This window comes from Parasteatoda tepidariorum, chromosome 3 (genome assembly GCF_982258835.1).
Source record: "Parasteatoda tepidariorum strain Cologne lab strain chromosome 3, Ptep-v5.0, whole genome shotgun sequence".
NCBI lineage: Eukaryota > Metazoa > Arthropoda > Arachnida > Araneae > Theridiidae > Parasteatoda > Parasteatoda tepidariorum.
In genome coordinates, this window is record NC_141757.1 from 35,945,112 (window position 1) to 35,969,057 (window position 23,946).

Genomic DNA, 23,946 nt, shown 5'->3' on the forward strand with positions numbered 1-23,946 from the left:
ATACCAATAAAAAATTGAAAAATAAAATATTATCTATCAAAGAAAATTTGAATGTTTTTTTTAAAACTTATATTAAAAATAAAAGAAATGGAGATAAAATGTATTTAAAACAATAAAAAAAACTTATGTTAGGGGTGCACAACCTTTTTGAGTGAAGGGCCACTTGCACAGCAGGTTGGCTAACGAAGGGCCGCACATGTATTTAGACATGTTAATGACAAATGTAATAATGTTTATTTAAACATTAGCGTTCCATTTTTTTATTAATAAACTTAGTAATATCAATAACTTAGTAGTGTTCCATTATTAGAATTCATTCAAAAATAAAAAAACTTATACTTTTTTTTTTTTTTTTTTACAAAAAAAATTGCTATTTTTATCATATGAACAATAGATTTATCAAAATAAATAAACATTGAAGAAAAGAAATATTTTTTTTTATCATATATATGAAATCTCATTTTAGAATTAAATTCTAATAAATTAAAAAAAAACTGCAATGCCCACAGAATGAAAGTAGGAAAAAGTTTAGTCGTAATTAAGTAATATAAACTCAAATTAAATATTTTAATTGAAGAAAATTTATAGGTTTTAAACAAAAGCCTAGAATAAAAACAAAACTGTGATAGTTCAAAATAAAATTCAATGCTTATTTTGTAATGTACTTTATTATTTTATTTTATTAAGTATTATATTTTTTATATCGTAAACATTTTCCTTTTTTTTATCGAAAAAGATCACTTAAGCAACAAAAAATTGAAATCTAAACTACTAACAGTGAGCAGTTTAAAAATTCACGTTTTCCGCCATTTTATGAATTTCTCAAGTTGCAATAACATTGCATTTAAATTAGGGAGGGATGTAACGAGTATTTGGCCCTTCTGTGAAAAATTCAGTTGGTTGAATGATCAGTCAAATATTTTTTAGAAATGCATTTTTCTAAGTTTTTTTTATTTTTGAATTTTTATAAATATTACTTTTTTTTTTTTAAAAAAATTATAATCAGACAAGTCAATTTTGTCATTTTTTCGATACTTTGAGAATTGAGAAGGATCCATTTTTTGCAGTTTTTATTATAACCCAGCATTTTAACAGAACGTCTCATGCTACTAATTTATTATCACTCTTTCCCTGTACTGTAATATAAATAACCAGTAACATAGAAAAGTGTGATTTTCAGCATTAAAGTTTTGTGTCGTAATAACATCATAGTTAAATAACGGGATCGTCAAAATCACGAGGAAAAGTATAGAAATAATTAGGAAAAAATATATTTATGCTGAACTCAGCACAAATAAAGCGCGTCAAATGCATGATTTAAAATTTGCATGTCGTAACAGAAGAATTGGAATTTTTTATAATAAGTAGGAACGCATAGCAATAACTGCCGAGAAAATTTTTTGAAGAAAAAGAAAGAATTGAAAAAGAAAGATAAAAAATCATTTAGATTTAAGATGAAATCGTCACAAATAAAGTGCCCAAAAAGTGATTATTTAAATATGAGATCTGAAACTCGCGTCGTTATAAAAATTCGGAATTTTCAAAATCACGTAGAAAAGCGGAAATAACTGTTTAAAAAAAATCATTTATATTTACGATAAATTCGGCTTCAAGAAAGCGCGTTAAACGTACATTTACTAAAGAATCTGTTAAAATTGATTGTGTCAAAACGTGATGACTTAAAAGTGCGATTAAAAATTGCCATTTTTTAAATTTTTTTTTACTGTGTTTAGAAACTCTCGCGGGCCGCACTTCAGTAGTCGAAGGGCCGCATTTGCCCGCGGGCCGCAGGTTGTGCACCCCTAACTTATGTAGTATTTTTTCATTGACTTGTGTATGTTATGTACATTGACTTATGATTTATACATCTTATTTCAATGAATTTCCTTTTTGGGTCAACAAGCATTAAGAATGGAAATTCTTTTAGATCAAATAATTAACTTAAAATGTAGCTGAAAGTACCCTATACTCCCAGTAACTACAACAATCCATATGATCATCAACGGTTGATCTTATAAACCCTAAAAAAGTGATAACTGAAATATTTTAACTTTCATAATCAAGGTATAATCTGTGTCAGAAACATTTTTTTTCCTGCAAAATATTGTTTAAATAATAATAATAAAATATTATTATATAAAAATACTATCAATAATATATAAAAATATTACTATTAATAATATTTGTTTAATAATTTAATTTGCATATTAATTAAAAATTGTGATCATGTAAAACCAGTCTTTAGTAGTAGCAAATTTTTGACAAATCTGTTGATTTATTACAAAAATATGTGTATTATATTGGTAAATATTAAACACAAATTTTTTTCTGTCAAGAAAAGAAAAAAATGTTTGTTGTGTGCATCGCGCAGCATAACATTTTTAATTATAAAATATTTCACTTTAGCTAATTCTTTATACTTTTCCTGTTGAGACTCCAGGCTATAAATTTGCAAATGTAGAAAAATGTTGCAGTAAAAAAAGTTTTTTTTTTTTTTAAATTTTTTTTGTGACCACATGTTTTGAGATATTTGAGGTTAAAGGTCTATCAAGACACTTTGAAAAGTCTTTATCTTAGAAAGTCATATAAGGTATCAAATGAAAACTTTATTTTTTCGTTTGCAATGGAGTTTGAAATTTTCTTCGGATACAATTAGGAAAAAAAGTTACAGCCATTTATATGTAAGCAAGTTTGAAATTTTTCTTAAATAAAAATTTTAGTTTTTTAAATGTCCAAAACTTGGATAATTTTCAAATTAAAATTCTAAAAATAAGTACAATTGCTTAGTTTATCATATGCGTTCATTTTAGAAAATTTTATCTAAATTGGAGAGGGCCGGTCCAAAAATTATTGATCTGACATGGAATGACTCAGTGAGGAATTTACTTTTTATATAGGGTATTACAAAACTCATGGTACGTACGTTAGGGAGTGATAGAACCAAATTAGACAAGCACAAATTACCATACAATCCATAACACATAGAGAGCACCTCCCAGCGACTGTCAACTGTCTTCCTTCATTGCGTGGTTCACTGATAAGATGGATGTGTACTCAAATCAGGAGAAGGCTGAGAAGCATTACATGTATGGAGCTGCAGACGGCAATGCAAAGGAAGCTCAAAGATTATACGGAGACTGTTTTCCAACAAGACTTCTCTGATCCAAGGCCATTTTAGCGACTGTACCAAGAATGCCACATGAATAGCCTCATTTACGACGATGGTCATTCTGAAGAGCTTGTTGCCCGGATATTCGTAGCTGCTGACACCAAAAGAGAAATGCCTGGTGTTTTCGCCAGTGTTACATCGGCGGTAGAAATTTTGAGCAGTTCCTGTGATAGGGGACTTAGTGTTGTTTAATTTCATAATTGTTTTTCTTCATTTTATAGGTTACTTTAAATCCATCTCTACCTGTCTTGTTTCCCATCATTTCGTGACAGCATATTTCTTGCTCTACTGTTTTATGACTTGCATTTGATTGTAGATTGTATGGTGATTTATGCTTATCTAGTTGTGTTCTATCACCCTCTAACTTATGTACAATAAGATTTGAGATACCCTGTATATATACAGACTTTCTAATTTGCAAATAACTGTCTTTTTAAACACTTACTTTTTCCGCTTTCTCTTGTTTGCTGGAAGAAAAAAAAACATAATTTGAATCAATGCATTGAAAAATTTCAATTTTCAGAACTTAACCCATAAGAAAAGGAAACTTACTCTTTGCGGTTCATTTAAATAAGAGGAATGATATTCCAACTTGAAACTTTTATTCACATCCAAACCCACTACAAAGAACAATAAATGTCTTTTACTAAAAAGCATATTACTTTAATTTAAAAAAAAAATTCAAACTAAAAAAGAAACATTAAAAATTGTATTATTCTAAGTTATAACTTTTGAAAATCTGCACTGTTAATGAAACGTTAATCTGGAAATAGTGTTAAACTGTTTTAAAGTATTTAATACAAAATAAAACTTACTATAAAATTAAGCATACATAAACAGTTTTTATATGCTTTCAATCTTTTTCTTAAATAAAGCTCATAATGTTTCCTAAATTTGTTCCTGTTGTCTTATTTATGTATTTTCTAGTATACATATATGGGGTCATAGTAATGTGACAATCTATTTTTCAAAGACAAAACGTCGATTGCAAACTGTAGGGTAAAATTAGGAAATTTCATTACTGACCAGTTGCAGCATTTTTAATAGTTTTTTTGTAAAACTTATAGCCCTTTTTTAAAAAAAAATTATATTGTAAGCGATTAAAAAACTGTTTATATAAATGATGCGGTATTATTTTTGAAACATACCTCAAAATATGGCAGAAAAAGGAAAATAAAGTAATTTTCAGAACTTTATAAAATATTCATAATAATGTTATATTTATTAAAAAATAATAATAAAATGCACAAAGGGTGCTTTTTTTGACAAAAAAAGTGGTGTTCAGGTGACGACTATAATTTTTGCAGTGTGCCGCAATCCTGTGGAGTTTTTCTTCAGTAGCCTTGCCTGAAAATCTTAGTAAAGGAACTTAATGGTCTTCTTAACAGCGAATGCAAGATGACAACGTTCACCAATACTTAACTGTTGTTTAATTATTTGTTTCCTAACCTTGATTTTATATATATTACCTTGTTTATATATATAAGGATCACTTGACCTCATCAGGCGAAATGGCTATATGAACTGCATCAGACGCAAAATTTCTAGCAGCGATATTGTGTGCTCTTCATGCACTTTTACCATGTTCGGCACCAACAACAGATGATGAATTTCGCATGTTTCAGCTACCAGTTAATGAGCCTCATTCTTTATTTGCCTTTAATTCATTTGTTAGACAAATACATTTCTCACTGTTTTCAATAATTAATAAAGAAATAACTGTATAGACCTGTGTGTTTTCAATATGTATTTCTCCTACCTAACAGATGCACAACAAACAGAAGTGTTGTCAACTTTGGAAAGGAATATGTTTTATAGCAGACATTCATTTTCCAGATGTTATACAAGGAATGAAACAAAGATTGAGATGACTGCCCTTTTTTTTAATTTAAATATATCTCCAGCTTTTAGCAGAATTTTCTGCCAAATATCTCTTAATGCATCCCATCTATTCGATATGGGATGTTTATTTTTTCAACTACAATGAATTATAAAGAATAAAATAAAAACTTTTTAGTTAAATGCTTTGTATTTAATTAAAGTTAAAAATAATTCTTTTATTCCATATATTTATTAAAATAATACATAAGTATAGATACGAAAATACAATAAACTTCTTTATGGGTATGAATATTTCTGATAAAGCCTAACTTCCAAAGCCTCAAAGGTGCATTAGTTAATGAGAAATATTTGTAAAAAATAAATAAATAAAAAAAATTGCGAAATAAATAATGAAGAATTTAACAGTCAATGGATAGTTGGTCATTATTTCTTTTCTTCTAAAAACCATGAAGAAGTTTCATTCATAAAAAGAAGCATCCCTACAAATGAATAAGCAATAGATGTTTAAAATTTTTCCAAGCAGTCACTCAGCCAGGTGATTAGATTATCCTATTTTCAATTACACGAATGTCAACTATTTAAAAAAAAAATATGTTGTGGTTTTTAATAATCTAATCACATTTGTTCCAGTAACTCGAATTGTATTAGACAGGTATAAAAATGAGTCAATTTTTTGAAGTAAAACATAATGACTGGGCTTTAAATGATGTTAGTAACAAATGTCAGCTTTAAAATAATTACCGTAACTGTCACTAATTAAATGAATGTTGATTTCATCACCATTTTGAGCTCTAGAAATCTTTTTACACCACTGGTACATCTCAATCAGCTGAGAGTTTCTACAAGTAGATGAAACACACTGGTAATAAAATAAAACACAATACAAAATCGAAACTGTAAAATAATTAATTATTGAATTTGTCTGTCTGAAAAAATAAATAATTTGTTTAAAAAAATAGAGTAAAAACTCTAAACCTTTTATAAATAATTACTTACATCTTTTCGTATTTACATCATAGAAAATTATATTTTTTAAAATTATGTAAAAATTTGTTTGCCACACAATTGAAAACTATTTTGACTGTTAATAAATAAAATATAAAAAAAAAATTACCAAGTATCAATTGTTTTTTGCATTGATTTATCCTTGGATTAACAGATTTTACAGTTGTGTGCGAAATTTATTTTAGTTCTTTTTAAAAGTTCTCGAACTACGGCGAAATACGAAAAAAGTAAAATTAACATTGAGAGGTCCTAACTTTGGACAGTTCTCCATACCAAATCATTGAGACCCTATTTCCCAGATAAACGACGATTTCGTCGTAAATAAAAGAAATTTTTTGACCATTTCTATTTGGTTTTTTAAATTTCGACGATATTACGGCATGCTAATTTTGTATTTGATCTAGTATTAATTTTGTATGAAATTTTATTAATTTTGTATTATATCTCTTTTTAAGACGCGCGGTTGATTTATCGTAAATCTACGTCGTTTGCTGATCGTTTTTTAGCCATTTCGTTTCTTTCCCCCCTTAAATACTGATATTTTTAAGCAATAAGTAATCGCTTTTTTGACGAACTCTATTTGCAACGATTCTATTGTACTTTCACACCGTTCACACGGGTAGTTGTCATTTTTTGGTCATTTCCACATGCTTTTCAAATGTTGATGTTTTTAAAACGATGTTATTACAAAACGCGAATTTTGAATTTGAGGTATCACTTTTAACCACATGGTTCGTAACGATTCAGTCATAAGTCCATTATGTTTTAAAATCGCTTTTTTTTTGGTAGTTATTTATCGTTTTTTGACCATTTCAATGTTATTAATACTTTGTTATTTCGAGAAGCAAATTTCGAATTTGAGTTATCACTTCTGACAGCGCTTGAAAAGAAAAATATTCGTGACTTTAATTAAAGAATCGTGACTTCTTCATTACATTCGTGATCCCTTTGAAATTCGAGACTTTCATGACCGGTAGACACCCTGTTGCATCATGCCATGCTGGTTGAAATTGTTTTAGTGACGAGTGTTGTCGAATGAACCTGTTAAGTGTGGCGATACCACATTACGCAAAGAACTTCTCTTACTACTTACGCTTATAAGGTTGAAAAAAGTGGTTACTATTTTAAAAAGTCGTGACTAAGATATATTATAAATTTTACATTCGTTAATACATTTCAGGAATTCAATTGCTCAGTTGTAACACAAATATTTAATTTTCAAATAGTTTTGATCGATAGTAATTGGTTAAAACATTTTGATTCCCTGATATTTTCTACGAGTTTTAAATTTTTCTGAAAAGTAGCAACCCTGGCTTAGAACTTATTATCCATGGCACGCTATTTGTGAGTTGATGCCAAGTTCACTGTCCATCTGCTATCTGGACGAAAGTTTGAACCTGCAAATAAAGTTTATGACTTTTCTCCTAATTTCCTGTGCAGTCATATGTGTGAGTCAAACACTTGGCATTACAATGTCTTCGTGGTTTGGCTACTTTTGGAGGGTATTGCATTTTGTTCCGAAATATTTTTTTTAAAGAAACGAGGCACTCTTTTGCATAATGTGAGTAGTGAATAAAAAGGTACCTGATTTTTTTGCACAAGAGAACATTTTGCAGGGCATCTCTAATCAATAAGTGACAAGTGAGGTAGTCAGATGCTTTCTTCTCTCGCATGTCAGCAGAGTTTTTGAGAAAAACAGACACAGTGATGCTCACCCAATCATAATTTTCCACAGATGTCTGAATTAAAAAGAAGATTGAGACTATGAAACAGAATGCATAAAAGAACTGCAAAACTCACATTAAATACTTTCAATAACATCACCAATGTTTGTGAGAAAAAAAAGGAAGGCTCTTTTCAATCAAGAAAAGTATTCATACCCCAAGACAAGTCTAAAAAGACAAGGTTCCAAATTACAAGGCTAAGGAATTGAATATTGATAGGATAATACAGCAAGTGAATTTCGAATTGCACATTTGAATGATAAATTTTCGACGGATGCGATAAATTTTCATCGTGATTTCGCATTGTTATTCAAATCACTTTTACAGTGGTAAAATTCGTGGATTTCTACATATTTTTTAAAATCCTGATGTTTTTAATACGAAACTATTATGACTTATGAATCTCCAATCAATCGCGTAGATAGACCTTTTGAATTCTGATCACGCTTGTTTGATTTTGAATAGATTTCATTGCAAATCCATGCTTTTTGCATATTTTTAATCAATTACTGAGGCAGATTTCTACATGATTTTTAAAATCCTGATACATTTAATTGGATATTATTATGATGGTGAATTTCAAATCGCCCAATTTAATAATAAATTTTTGACACTCGTTCAAATTCTGCTGATTTCGTCGTGAATTTTGTTAGATAAATAAATACTGAAAGGGGTTTTCTTTGTTTGATAGTATTTTGATCAATTGTAACAAAGTTTAGATCTTCAGTTTTGTGAAACCTGTTGTTGGTTGGAAACATGTTGATGGTTAATTATGCACTTGTAAGAATGTTTTTTTCAATTTTAGGTTGCATGCTTGGTTGTTATCACTCTTAATTAGATATCAAGTGTACTTAACTTTACATAAATTCGAGTCAGGATGTATCAACCTCAGGGTTTTGTTGATTCAAATAAGCAAAATAAAGTTTGTCACTTAAAGAAAGATATTTATGGATAAAACAAAGTGGTTTTTTGAATCAGATAGTACACTTGAAAGCTTAAATTTCGCAAGATTAAAGTGGTATAATTCTACATAGGTCTATAAAAATGTAATTCTATAGACTAGAACAAAAAATAAAGTAGATAGTGTTATTAAATTTTTAAATGATAATTTTGGAAAAAACTCATAAATTGTTTGGTGTTGAATTTGTCCAAAGGATGTTTGAGAAGTTTATACATCAAAAGAGTTACAGATGAAAATCTCAGCAGTATGACAGCCTATGCAAGGCCAAGGCTTTCTACGTACATTCCAGTTTTCTTGAGCTTTCAAGCACGGTTGGGGGCTCTACTCAATTCCGTTTGGGTGGTCAGCCAATTGCTAAACCCCTAGAGTTTAGTCCCCAAGCTTGTAACTGCTTTTAGTGACCCACTGAAGGGATTAAAGGCTGAGTCAACTTTTCCTGGTTGGAGAATAGAACCCAAGACCTGTAACATAGATGTATAATATACTACCTTCAGCCAGGTCTATCATAACATAACATATTTTTTAATAAATAAACATATTTAACATATAATAATTTAACATAATACTTTTTTATGGTTTGTTAAGAAATTCAGCTTGAAAATATTATAATGGAAATTCTAAGCTAAAATTTCAAATAACTGCAAAAAATAAATAAATAAAAAACTGGCAAGCATTACCAGGGATCACAAAACATCCTTATTAGAAAATAAGTTTAATCAGAAGCTTACTTGTTCGGCCCGAATTTCATATTGAGGAAGTTGCTTAATATTGTCAATTACATGATTTCCGAATGGAGGGTTTCTGTTCAAAATCTAAAAACATGAAACAAAATGAAATAACCTAACTGAAATATCATTTAAGCTTTGTACATTATACTCAGATCTTTATGATTTTCAAAAATGACTGAATAACTAACTTTAGAAAATTATTTATAATTGATGATGCAAAAATATAGAATTTGTAGTTTCATATCAATTTCTCATGTTATAACAATAAACAGAACTTATTATATGATGTTTTATTAGTTTTGACAAAACATCTTTTCCTCTGCATGTAATACATTATGTGCAGATTACAAAAATTTATTTATAGCTCATACTCTGTATATACAAGCTATGCAAAACTAATAATAAAAAATCGGCTCCTTTGTAGATACATGAATCACCTCAAGATTTTATTATCCAGTGTAATAGTCTTATATAACAACTATATATAACAACTTATATCTTATGAAAAAAGAGCTTTTAGTTTTCTTTTTTAATAGCTAACATGTTACTGAATCTTATTTGTTTTCGAATGAAAATGGAAATAGTTACAAAAAAGTAAATATCCGCATTTTAATGTTCAAAAACAGTTAAGGACATTTATAATATTCAATTGAATTTCAGCATAATTTTTCGATAAATAATGATGGAATTGATGTTATTAAATTTAAAATAACTTATACTTTTAACTAAAAAAAAAACTATATTATAAAAATAAGAAGAAAAATGAGCTTCTCACCAATTCTATTTCTCTGGGATTTGTTCTCAGAAGCCTTTCAAATGTTGTAAGACCAGCATTTACTAGTAAAGTGGACAGAGTAACACCTGCAATGAACATATACATGAGTCCCCCCAATAAATAATATAATAAAATAAAAAAGTGTAAAGATGACACTCTTTCAAATATTTGATAAGTGTATTTTTCTTATTTTTAAAGACACCAATATTAAAGTTAATCAATAAATGAAATCCCACGATAATATTCCCTCAAACATTTAACTGTTATTCGAGTGTGCTGTGACCACTACAAATGTTGGGCATTATACATTCGCAACAACAGTGAAGACTTCAAAAAATTGATTCATATAAGTCAATGAGATTCCCTGACCTATAAAAATAATTCGTTGATCTTAGCATTCTTTATAATAAAATTTTCTCATTTAAAAGGAATATATTTTAATTGGATATTTAGATATGGAAATAACCTATGTTTGAGTATAAAATACTTAACCCTCTGAACAATACAATTATGTACAAAATTATACTGAATAGTACCTGCTATATAATGTAGGGTGTTTAACAGCCTTGAACTTAAAAAGAACTTAGGACCAAAAATTTTGAGAAAAGGAACCAATTTTTTAAAAGCTGTTTTTTTCACAAAAAAATTTCTATATAGCACACCTGTCAATTTAATGTCTCTCTGAGGAGGATTAATTTTTCCAGTGGTAGTAAAATAAAAATTGAATTAAAGTTATAAACAGATATATCTGTTTAAAAAATAGCACTGTGTAATTATCATGCACTTTCATAAATATTTATGCATCAATATGCAATGTTGGACAAAGTCCTTCTAAACTAACTTTGAAATGCAAGGAAGAAGTATGACAAGACACATTTTTATACAATGAACCAAAAAAAGGACTTTTCATCGAAAAAGGACTTTTCTTGAATTACTTTTCATCGAATAATCAGAATTGGATTGCTCTCCAGACCAAACTATGGGGACCATATTTCCCAGATTGCAGCTATCCCCTATATTTTGGGGGCAAAATAATGAGTCCGTCAAAAAAAAAAAAAAAAAAAAAAGACATGTATTCAGAGAAAGTAAGTTTTTTTGTCTGAAATCATAACTTAAAATATCATCTGTACTAATTAATTAGCATATTTGAGGTCACCCCCCCCCCAACTATTAAGAATGAGTCCTAAAACGTGACAATCTGGTCATTAGATCAAAAGTTATTCAGAGTAGTCCTTTTTTTGGCATACTGTACAGTTAATGAAAGTAATACATGAAAACTGACTTGCAACTATTAGAGATCTGTAAAAACTTGATAATTGATCGTACTAAACTGATTCTGGCAGGGTATTATTAAAATAAAGTACTTACTGGCCAGAGTTGGCCAAAAATGTAATCGATTACATTTTTTAATTACAGTAATCAATTACTTGTAATCATGATTACAATTTTCAAAAATTTTGATTACAGCTGTAATCATGATTACAATATTGATTACAGCTGTAATCATGATTACAATATTGATTACAGTAATCAATTACTTGTAATCGTGATTACAAAGTTTGATTACAGCTGTAATCATGATTACATAGTCGATTACAGTAATCAATTACTTGTAATCATGATTACAATTTTCAAAAAATTTTGATTACAGCTGTAATCATGATTACAATTTTGATTACAGTAATCAATTACTTGTAATCATGATTCCAAGTAATTGCGATTACAAGTAATCACAACAAAAACGATTACAAGTAATTATGATTACAAGTAATCAAAATATATGATTACATGTAATTTGATTACATGCAATTTGATTACATGTAATTATGATTACATGTAATCTAATTACACGATTACAAGACTATTGTATTCTTATAAATGATTATATTTTACAGTAGATAGTAGAATGTATTTTATAATGATACATTTTGCACGCATTAACATGTACTGCATTTTGTACGTATTTGAATACGTACAAAATGCAGTACATGTTAATGTAACTGAAATGTATGTACGTATGATTTTATCTAGTGCATATGTTCAGACATTTTAGTATCACACACATGTATATACACTTATATTGTAGGTATAAAATATATGTACGTATGTATATAGATAATAATTACGTATGTATGTGCAAACAATGTAGGCATGTACATTTATACACAATGAATATATGCATTTTATGCAAAAATTTGTGTATGTAAAATGTATATCTATGTTCATGTACGCATGTATATACAAGTACTTGTGTTTGTATGAACATACATACATTGTCTGTACAATGTATGTCCCATGCATGTATGTGCAATTTATTTATGAACAGTACAATATATGTATGCATGTACAATATAGGTATATCTGTAGGATGTACAATATATGTATGTATACATGTACATGATATGCATGTCCAGTGTATTTATGTACATGTACATAATATGTTCATGCTCAATGTAAGTATCCAAATATGCATAACACATTTGTGAACTATTGTACGTACATTGGGCGTATTTATATTTCACATATATACATGCATGCATTCGACATGCATAACGTACGTACATACACACATTTGAGATGCATATATTGTACAGATGTATATACATATAGCGTACAGATGTATATACATATAATGTACATATGATGAAATGAACATATAATGTTCATATAATGTACATATGTGTGTACATATACAGTACGTATGTGCATAGATATATTGGGCATAATTCTTTCGTACAAATTTTACATGTGTACATGCATGCTATCCCTATCTATGCATATGGTGCAATGTATATATGTACAATGAATGTATCCACACATGTACAATACACATATGTTCCATGTATGCATATCCATATGTACTATATATGCACGTACAATACATGAATGTATGTACATACATTGTACATGCGTACATACATTACACGTATACATATGTGCATTACATTTATGTCTAAATATGTGTACAATGCAATAAATAAAATGCATGTAAGTTAACTTTTAATGACTCAAGCAAGTTAAATGACAAAATCAAACGATATTTAAATTTAGTTTTCAGCTTTAATTGTTCTATATCATTTTGAAATTCTCTGAATAAAAAATTATTTTCAGGTATTTTCATGAAATGTTTGACAATACAGATTTATATTTTTTATAACATAATGCATGATTCATAGAAATTTTTTAAATGGTAAGAAAAACGGTAAATTTTATGTGTGGAATTAATATTCAGAAATTCCAAATAAAATTATTGTTTGCTTTCTAAAAAATATGAGGTCGAGTTTCATATACCTTAGAATAATTTAAAACAAATTTTAATAACTTTACTCATATAATTTTTTTTAATGTATGCACAATGTATGTGTATATTGTAATTACATATATTTAAATGTACGCACGTATTTGTACATTACTTGTAATTATGTACATGTATACGTTGTATGCACATGCATACATTGTGCATATAACTATTTTTTTGTACATCCATGCATTACATGCGCATAAGTATTAACAAAGTATGTAGTTATACAAGTACATACATAAGTTGTACATAAGTACATACTTTGCGTGCACATATATCGATGTACATATAAATATGCATGTATACATGTACGCATTTTATTTACGCAACTATGTGCATATATTGTACCTTTAAATAACATTTTTACATATTGTACACAAATACGTACAATTTTATATACAAACGTACATTGTATATACGTGCTATTATCGTAAATTTATACAATATATGCACTTAAGTACATAAAAGCATGCAAACGCATAAACATTATTTTCGTATACGTTCATACATACATTGTCTATGTATACAAAGATACAAAACATTGCCTATTTGTACAAACTAACATACATGCGTACATGTATCATAAATGCATAATTATATGTACTAAGCTTATGCGCATTGCATTAAGTATATTACAATATAATTATGAATATTGTACGTACAAACAACGTTTGTGCATACATTGTATGTATAGGAATCGCAAATTGTACGTTCATGCGTGCGTACATTCTATGTACATAAAAATATGTAAACACATGAATACTTACATAAAAAATTTGACTATAGTATACAATCGTAATAACTTGTAATCGTATAGTTTGATTACAAGTAATCACAATTACATGTAATCAAATTACATGTAATCATGATTACATGTAATCATATATTTTGATTACTTGTAATCATAATTACTTGTAATCGTTTTTGTTGTGATTACTTGTAATCGCAATTACTTGTAATCATGATTACAAGTACTTGATTACTGTAATCAAAATTGTAATCATGATTACAGCTGTAATCAAAATTTTTTGAAAGTTGTAATCACGATTACAAGTAATTGATTACTTGTAATCGTGATTACAAGTAATTGATTACTGTAATCAAAATTGTAATCACGATTACAGCTGTAATCAAAATTTTTTGAAAGTTGTAATCACGATTACAAGTAATTGATTACTTGTAATCGTGATTACAAGTAATTGATTACTTGTAATCGTGATTACAAGTAATTGATTACATAGCTGTAATTATCTGTAATCAATTACAGTTGTAATCGATTACTGTAATCAACGGCCAACTCTGTTACTGGCTCGGTCATTTTGTGACCCATTGCTTTGAATCCTATTCCAAAGGAATTATGAGCTTTGTATAAACTGCATGACTCAATGTCAATCACCAACTTCTCTTGCACACACAGAAAACTCTTGTTCACCAATCTAATGATTGTTTTGTTAACATTTGGGCCCTTACAACTTATTATAAGTATATTTTTAAGAGGAGTGTTAGCATTTAATAATGTTACTATGATTTGATTGCGCAAAACTTTGCCAGTTGCATTGCCTAAGAGAAAAAAGCATGAACGTGCTTTTGTACAATGTTGTCCTTTGTGTTGACCAATACTGAATTGCAGTGGAAATCAGTTACGCAAGAATTCCCTCAATCAACATCAATCGGTCAAAACTGGAAAATGAGGGAAAAAATGAAAATAAAAAATTTGCATTAGTACATGCTAATTTGATAAAAAAAATTTCTTAAAAAAAAAGAACTCGAGGGACCAAATGTTAAAAAAGGGACTAAAATAAAGTAATGGTATATTATGGAACCAATTTTAAGCGTAATGATAATACTACTTTCGAGTTCAATAGCATGGATATAAACATACTTTTATAACAGGAAAGAGGACAGTTTAAATTTCAGAGAAAAAGGCATTAACATTTAGGGGATAAATAAAACACTTGCGATTAAAACTAGATTTTAAGGTATGTTTATTAAGGGAAATACAATATGTTGAAAGGATTATTGGGATTTTTTGATAAGAAATAATTTGAAAATAAATAAATTAAAAAATCTGTTGAATATAATTTAATAAAACACAAATTTAAAAAAATGATAGATTATTTGTTACCAATCTTATCTACTTGTCGAGACACATGCTTTGAATTCTCCCACAGCCTTGCTCTGAAACATTTGGCTAAAATAATCGCATTATACAAAACAGAAAAGGATTTCTTTTCGATTTCTAAATATTCAGATAGACCTGAAATAAATTACAAATCACAATTATTTTTCAAATGAATACTCTTATATAAAATTAAAAAATTTTTATAACATTTTGACATTTTTAAAACATTTTATAACATAAAATGTTTTTATAACATTTTGAAAATAGTATTTATTAATTTGAATAGGATTGCATGTAGGTAAGAGAAATTACAAAATAGACCCTTAATAGGCTTTGCAAATTTTAAAAAGCATTTATAGTATATATTTCATATAAAGAAATTTTTTTTAAAAAGCTTTCTTTTAATTCTGTGATGATTTTCAAGGAAAATATAACTGAAGAGCAATAGCATGTCTTACTAAAGTTAATTAAAGTGTAATTCACATAATATTTAATATGAAATACACAAACCATGTTAATCAAAAGTCTAAATAGACAAAATGATAAGGCAGGCAAGACAATCCAAAAGAAAGTCAGTTTTATTTGTGCTGGTAATAAAATAATGTAAAATAAATAAGGTTAAAAGTGGGATAGCTGTTTCGGCATTATGAGCAAGTATCATCAAGGGTTTGACTATGTTTTTCTGAGAGGTACCTATTTTGTGAAAATTTAGACATAATTTGTGAAAATTAAAAATATATTAAAAAATCAACACAAAAATATTGGTGAAAATAAGGATTTATCGTTTCTTACGAGACACAAAAGAAAAAGTATTTTGTGAAACTACCTTTTGTCCTAAAGTTGAATTTGTGAAAGTACCACTAAATGGTAGTAAATTTGGCTTGGACAGACCCCTGATCATTATCAGATGATGTTGGTTTAAGCTTTTTACGTCATTTTCATTTTATAAGCAAAAAGAAATTCGCTAAAATTTGACAGTGAAGAAAAAAAGGCCTATCCATCTAAAAAGTTTATTGTGGCACTCTGTAGTGAATAATATCATTGACGCTAATCTGAGTAGTAAAAAATAAATAAAACAATAACGTTCGCATTTTACGTCTGTATAAATATGCATACATAATAACATACATAATTAAGTAAAACAAATAATGAAAAGAGTAATATTAGAGTTTTAATTTTATGTAAGAATAGTTATTTTTAATTGATGTTAAAGTAATGCATTACAAAATATTTTCATTTATCATAATTTAATTTAATACAAAAATAAAAATTAAAGCACTTTACATTGTGAGATTCTAGCACCACTTCTGAAAATTTTTGCAATATCTTGATTGAAGATGGGTTCCGAAATAGGCAGGCATCCAAAAGAAGCTTGTATAAGACTAAAATAGTAAACATCCATATTTTAAAATTTGACTTTGGTGAAATCTGGAGCAACTTTAATTGTTAAGTGTGATTTATGAGGTTTAGGGCCTAATTAAGTAAGGAGCTAGAATGAGAATTTGTTTAATGAGGAGAAAATTTTTTCTTCAAAAGTGTTCTGTAAATAAATAAATGGATGTTAAAATGCCACTACTAGATATATATTTGAAGGCATTTTAAGAGAAATACCACTATTTTTCCCGCTAAAAGTAATCCATATCTTCTGAATTATACACCATGTTACGATTTTAAAATTACTGTTTTTACAAATCAATTAAAGAGTTCTTAAGAATACTTACAAGATTCAAATGTGATATTTTTTCCCTTCCTGCTTTGAGGCCAATTTTATAAAAAGTAATAAAAACTCAAATTATTACTAAGAACATTCAGTTAATTAATAATAAAGAATATATAAATATATACCTACATATTTTTATAATTAAGTTTAACAATAAAATAAGAAATTATATATCATTCATAATATCAAATAAAACAAAAATGTGTTTCAACTATAGAAATGAAAAATTCGATTTTGAATAGCTCTAATTATTAAAGTTTATTATCAACATGACCATTTGATGATGTTTTTTTGACACCATAGTTTTAATTACCACAGCACCATATTAATATATAATTAATACCACAATGCCAATTCACAAAGTTTGATCAATCGTGAAATTTCAGTATTACTCAGATATACTTACTGATAATGCATAAATACTGATAAATGCTTACTGATAATGCTTAGTTTTGCTTTTAAACATTACACAATTTTTAAAATTTTCTAGATGTTTGATGTGTTAAAATTAGACCAGTAAAATTTAGGCAATATGAGTTTGGAAAATTGCTAAGTTTGAAATCAATTTTCATTAAGCAGAGATTTTTAGACAAAAGAAGTTAAGAATTTTTTTCCAGAAAAATAGAGCAATGCAATATTTTATATAAAAAAAATTATTTATAATTTCATTCCATGTGGAGTAAAATTTAAATGTTTACACAGAGTTCATGAAATACAGTTGCCATCAGTGACTTATGAATTGAAAGTGTCGAGTAAATTTTTGGCTATTTTTTTGAAAATAGAAAAGTGATAGCTGATATGAGCCATTTGAGATTCATGAGTAGTAATTGTTTTGCATTAAAATTATTTAGAAATCCTTGGGAATAACCACTGGAAAAGCAATTCAAAAAACAATGTGAATTCATGACATAATCTGTGCAAATCGAACATGTGCATCAAAAAGTTATTATTCAAATGCACTATTCGAAATTCACCGGTTTAATACTAGCCTGATAAAAATATTGGAATATCAGAAAACCATGAATAAATCTTTAATAACAAATGCTGACAAATCACACGGATTTACAATGAAATGGACCCAAAATCAAGTGCGTCACTTAAATAAGCAATTTGAAGTTTCAGTTACACATTAATTTTGAATTAAAAATATGAAAAAAATACATTAAATTCAGTTTTATTTCAGCAAAATAATAAAAAGATGAAATATTTGTTTTTATGCACAGCAATCGCGTTATTTTTGTGCGAGGCTGTGATTTCGGAATTTTCCTCCTCAACTTTTCAGGTCCCACGGACTCAAAAGTTTTGACGAAGTTGCATCTAAAATTATAAATTTGCAAAAAAAAAAAAAAAACAAAAACAGTTATATTGATATCGCATCTAATTAATTATAAGATAATATACATATTTAGTAGTAAAAACATACATTTGAAATAACACATATTTTTAATATTTTAATAATTTTTTTAAAGAAAAATTCATAATATTATATTGTAATAAATATTTCATTCATTTTGTAATAAGAATTCCAAAAAATTTCGAATTTGCAAGGAAAGAAATGTGGGAGCTGTTTATATTTTCACTGACTTTTTTTAATATTTGATATTTTGAGTAATTACTTTTTAATATGCTTCATTCGCGACCATTCTATCTTTTTATCTACGTCATTTTCCGACCATTTCCTCGACAAATCTTTCTAGATTTTAGTCCTTTTTCACACGGTTTTTCAAATAATGATATTTTTAATATGTTGTTATTGCAACACAGGAATTTCAAATTTGACTAATCCTTTTTTGACACACTCAATTAGCGACTATGCCGTCATAAATTAAATCAACATCATTTTTAATCGTTTTCGTAGCAGTTCATAGTTGGTTGTCTCACTTCTTACCCGGCAAATTACCCATGGTTTTTAAAATCTTAATATTTTAAATATTACTTTATTATTACCGACGTGTTCAGAATCATGCATTTGAGTATTTAAACTTTTATACCAGTATAAGTATTTGATATTTACCATTCAGTGATAGTTTTATAGCGATAAGTCACACAGCAATGATTATGTTGAATTTTCTGCATTACAAAATATATTGCGTAACAAAAATGAACTTTGATTTCTCTTGTATTTTTTAGCACAAGCAAACTTCGTTGATTTTGAGAAATGATATCTTGCTCTGCTTGGAGAGCTGTGTATACATACTTTAGAATCCATAATTTACCATAGTTTTGGTGTTATCAATCAATAATCTTATCCTTTGGTAAATTTACACACAGTTTTCTCTTTACTTTAAGTAAAAAGCTAATGAATAAGATGTACCTACCAGTCAACTTTCATTGCCCTTGTTTTTATTTTACCCTGCAGAGGAAAGCTGGAATATACAAACATATAATATAAGAGTTAAAAAGTGATAGGTTAAAAAACTTTTAAAATACAGGAAGATTTTCAAAAAGATGCAACACAAATTTATAATGTGTCCTATTCTCCTACTGAATCAGAATTTATGAAGTCTCACCATATTTTAAGAACATATTATTCATAGAAATTTTTCAAGTAGGTCTAATTACAAAAAATCCCTTTCACGTCATCAGATTTCAGAAAAACAAACTAATAGCATTAAGATAAAAACTTTAATAACAGCATTCAAAAATATTAGGTAATAAAATGAAATTGCTAACAATAAATCTGTTAAGCAAGTCATTAATTAAATATATTCAGTTTATTTTTCACATCAAAACTTTTAAAATAAATTATAACTATAGAAATAATTTATATAATGTTTATTTTTGTTCAATTATCATACATAGCTTTGTTATAAAAAATTAATTATTTTGTAATCAATATTGAACAGCCATTTTAGGGTATTTTGAACCTTTATTATTTTGTACCTAAACCAGAAAACAAGGGAACTCATTTATTAAATATTGGGACAAAATAACCTTTGTGGAGAACTTAGTGATGGATCTAGCATCTACGTTACATTGAAGGAAAAAAAAACCCTCGAAAATCTCCTATGGTTAGTTCAAAGGCAAGGGGATTCTAACCCATGATTTGTCTATCTGTGGTTTGCCAGAACTATAGTCTGGAAGCTGAATTTGATTTGGGAGCCTCGGTTTTCTCACCAGGAGGTGAGTGCTGTATTCCTTGAGTCATCAAAGTTAATACAATCATGCTTTATTTTATTTTATAACTGTCGTCGAACAGCCGACCCATTTTTTGGGTTTAAAACTACTAATCTTCAACTCCATAGTCTTGTAATTTTGAACCCAATCCAGAGGACAAGGGAACTCCTGGATCAAGTATTGGGAGAAATTTGCCTTCATGGAGGGCTTTTTTTTATGGAATTAACACGCATTTCGTTACATGGAGCAAAAGATCATGAGAATCTCCCACGGTTAGCCTGACGGCAAAAGGACAACCCATGACCCCTCTACCACTAACAAGGGCGCCGGCAGCGGGGTGCAAGGGGGTGCACTTGCACCCCCTGGCTTTTTTTTTAAAAACAATTAAATAGATACAGAAAAATTTTGTTATAAATTTTTTTATTAAACATATTTTTATGGAAAAACAAATAAATAAGTAATTATTGATACATAACAATTAAAATACTGTTTAATCAAACAAGAATTGTAATCGTCTTGTTTGCTGTCCAAATATGTTTTTAACTTTTTCAATGAATTCTGAGTCATCTTTGATTCTTTTCTTATGCACACTGAGCATTCACAAACTTGGCAGATATCTAAGCTATATTTTTAAATTTCATTTAATAAAATGTAAATAATATTACATTTTCTATTAGTTATTCACTGTTTGTAGTTATTTGTGTTTCAAAGTCAGTAGCTATGCCAGCGCGATCGCCTCTGGGCAAAATTTGCAAGTACAAGAAATTCGTACTTTTTTTTTTAAATATAAACGTACTTTTCTTTTAATAAAAAAACTTTCGTACTTTTTTTTTAAATAAAAAAAAATGAACAGATGAAAGTATATGTAATAACAAAACAAAATGTAATAGCAGAATATTTAAATTTTTCTTCGGGGGGAGGGGAGGGTAGTTTGTTAGAGGGTTGCACCACCTTTTATATTATTCTGCCGGCGTCCTTGACCACTAAGGATATTTCACGTCAACACTGTGGTCGGTGCAAGACGGATGCGGATTCGAATTGACCAGCCATCGCTGGGATTCGAACCCAGTTCACCTCAGTGGAAGGCGAATGCTCTATCCCCCAATCGATCGCAGCTCATACAATGATGTTTTTATAACAGTCGTTCAGCAGCCAACCTACATTTGAGTTTACAGCTACCAATGTTCAACTCTGTAGCCTTGTAATTTTGAACCTAATTCAGAAGACAAGGAAACTCTCGGATCAGTACCTCCAGACATATTGATTTGTTATGGGAACATGGAGGACTTTGAGACTGTGACAGATTTAACATGCACCAGTCACCATTTAATGCACAAGGTTTCTTCGGGCCGCTGGATTCAAACTCCCGTCCTTTCGAACACAAGTCCAATGCCTTAGCTACCAGGCTATCCCGGCCCTACCCAATGATGTTGTATTTTATAACCGTCGTTGAACAGCCTACCCAATTTTGGGTTTACGATTACTAATGTTCAACTCCGTAGCCTTGTAATTTTGAACCCAATCCAGAAGACAAGGGAACTGCTGGATCGAGTATTGGGAGAAATTTGCCTTTGTGGAAGACTTTTTGATGGAGTTAGCCAGCATTTGCGTTACATGGATACAATGATGACGATTCAGCGCTGCACCCTCTTTCAGAAGATGCACTTGAAATGTTTCCTTTTCCAAAGGAGAAACTAACATTTCTGAATTACGCCCATTCTTCTTCCTAAACTATGATTGGACCAAGTCTGTTTGAAGGGTTGTCTGATCCTGGCATTTTACACGAGACTGGTCTAAGTGTGTTCACAACGTTGTATCAGTTAAGTTAATAAATGATTACTTATAACTCAAGTAAAACACTCATAAAAATACAATTCAACACACATTTATTTTTGTTATAAAAGTGTAATATTATTTCAATTTTAAATAGGAAAAGTGTGCAAGGAATTATGAGATACCAGGCTTTATGAGGAATCCTGACAAGTGGCTACTAAAAGTGAATTTAAATACAGCAACCAACAAAGAGGTGATATGAGAAATTTATATCCAAGGCATTTATTAATTGAAAATTTCTAGTTACGTTTTTTAAAAGTCATTTTAATTTTTCTTGCTATAACCAAGAAGAAATAAATAAAAAAGAAAGAAAATTGCAAATTATTTTTACCGAATAGCATGAGTTTTATTTTTGTTCAAATCATTTAACAATTTCTTTTCACTCACTCGGAGTTGCACATCTTCAAATTCCTTACTTGCAGAAATTAAATTCAGCTGAAAAATAGGCGCGTATTCAATTACTTAAGCTTAAAAAATAGTTAAAAACACTATTTGTTGAGTATTTACAGTTGTATTTTAAACAAAGTACAAATTTACTGATGTGGGGCAATTTTGTTTAGCATTATGTACAGTTATTATTAATGACAAATAATTCCTCTAGAGAAAGTAAGTAAAAACTTAATATAACATAAGGAAAGGATTAAGAATAAATAGAATAGAATAAATAAATATTCCTGTATCTACTGCGCATATCAGAGGTTCTTATCTAATAAAGTTTAAAAATTTTTTTTTTCATTAAATGAAGGTTGCTTTCTTACTACAACATACTTTAAATGTTGCTGAAACTTTCACTGAAATCCATTTGAAAAGATTTCATCACTCCAAACAAAGAACTTAAAATGTCCTTAATTAGTTTCTAACTTAGTGCTCTTTTATACATGAACAGATTTTTAGAAAAACGTTGCAAAATATATTTTTAAATTTGAAAACTAAAAATTATTTTCTTTCGCATATAAAAAGAGAATTATTTTCTTTTGCAATATAATTATTAAAAATTGCACGAATTATCTTTGGGTAAACGAGTTTCATAAGTGAATGAAATTTTTTTCAAATGTGCCCTCAGTTTTAAAAATATAACTAATAATGCAAAAAGTTAACCAGCATTCAAGAGATCAAAATTTCATCTGCTACCCTAACTTAATTCTTAAGATCATTATTTTAAAATTGGGGCTACATCCAAATTTTTGAGGGTCAGAAATCTAAATATATATAAAATAACATGTTTATTCAGAGAAAGTTCGCTTTTATGTCTGATTTCGTAACTTGATTGATAGTTGGCACTGATTAATTAGCATATTTGAGGTCCTGAAATATTAAAAATGACACTTAGAACTTGAAAATCCAATTATTCGAACAAAAGTCTTTTAGGGTTATATATATATATATATTTTTGCACATTTTACACTAATACATAAAATAAATTTTGCATTATTAAACCAATTTAAGTATGTTCAGAAGTTAATTTATAGGATAACTCAATCAACATATAACATAGTATTTACAACAATAAGTTATATAGTAGTACTTGCACACTCGTGTTGTAGAGACTGCATATTACAATGTTCACTTTTTTTTTTGGAAGAGGACGGTAGGTTTCTTTGTTAAAACCTTAAACGTATTTTAAAAATATAATATAAACTAATTAGTAT

General features: G+C 28.4%; 1 protein-coding gene across 3 annotated transcripts in view; it reads right to left on the reverse strand.

Moving 5' to 3' along the window:
* The window catches only part of LOC107444333 (putative ATP-dependent DNA helicase HFM1), a 74,612-nt gene that overhangs the window by 6,625 nt on the left and 44,041 nt on the right, over nt 1–23,946 (reverse strand). For all 3 annotated transcript variants that reach the window (XM_087159054.1, XM_087159053.1, XM_087159055.1), the window contains 10 exons: nt 22,629–22,732; nt 19,666–19,713; nt 16,912–17,009; nt 15,631–15,762; nt 10,205–10,290; nt 9,430–9,513; nt 7,601–7,755; nt 5,753–5,850; nt 3,722–3,789; nt 3,615–3,636 (listed from right to left, as the gene is read on the reverse strand). In XM_087159054.1, coding sequence (XP_087015180.1) covers nt 3,615–3,636; nt 3,722–3,789; nt 5,753–5,850; nt 7,601–7,755; nt 9,430–9,513; nt 10,205–10,290; nt 15,631–15,762; nt 16,912–17,009; nt 19,666–19,713; nt 22,629–22,732 — 895 coding nt within the window. The remainder of the gene's footprint in view (nt 1–3,614; nt 3,637–3,721; nt 3,790–5,752; nt 5,851–7,600; nt 7,756–9,429; nt 9,514–10,204; nt 10,291–15,630; nt 15,763–16,911; nt 17,010–19,665; nt 19,714–22,628; nt 22,733–23,946) is intronic.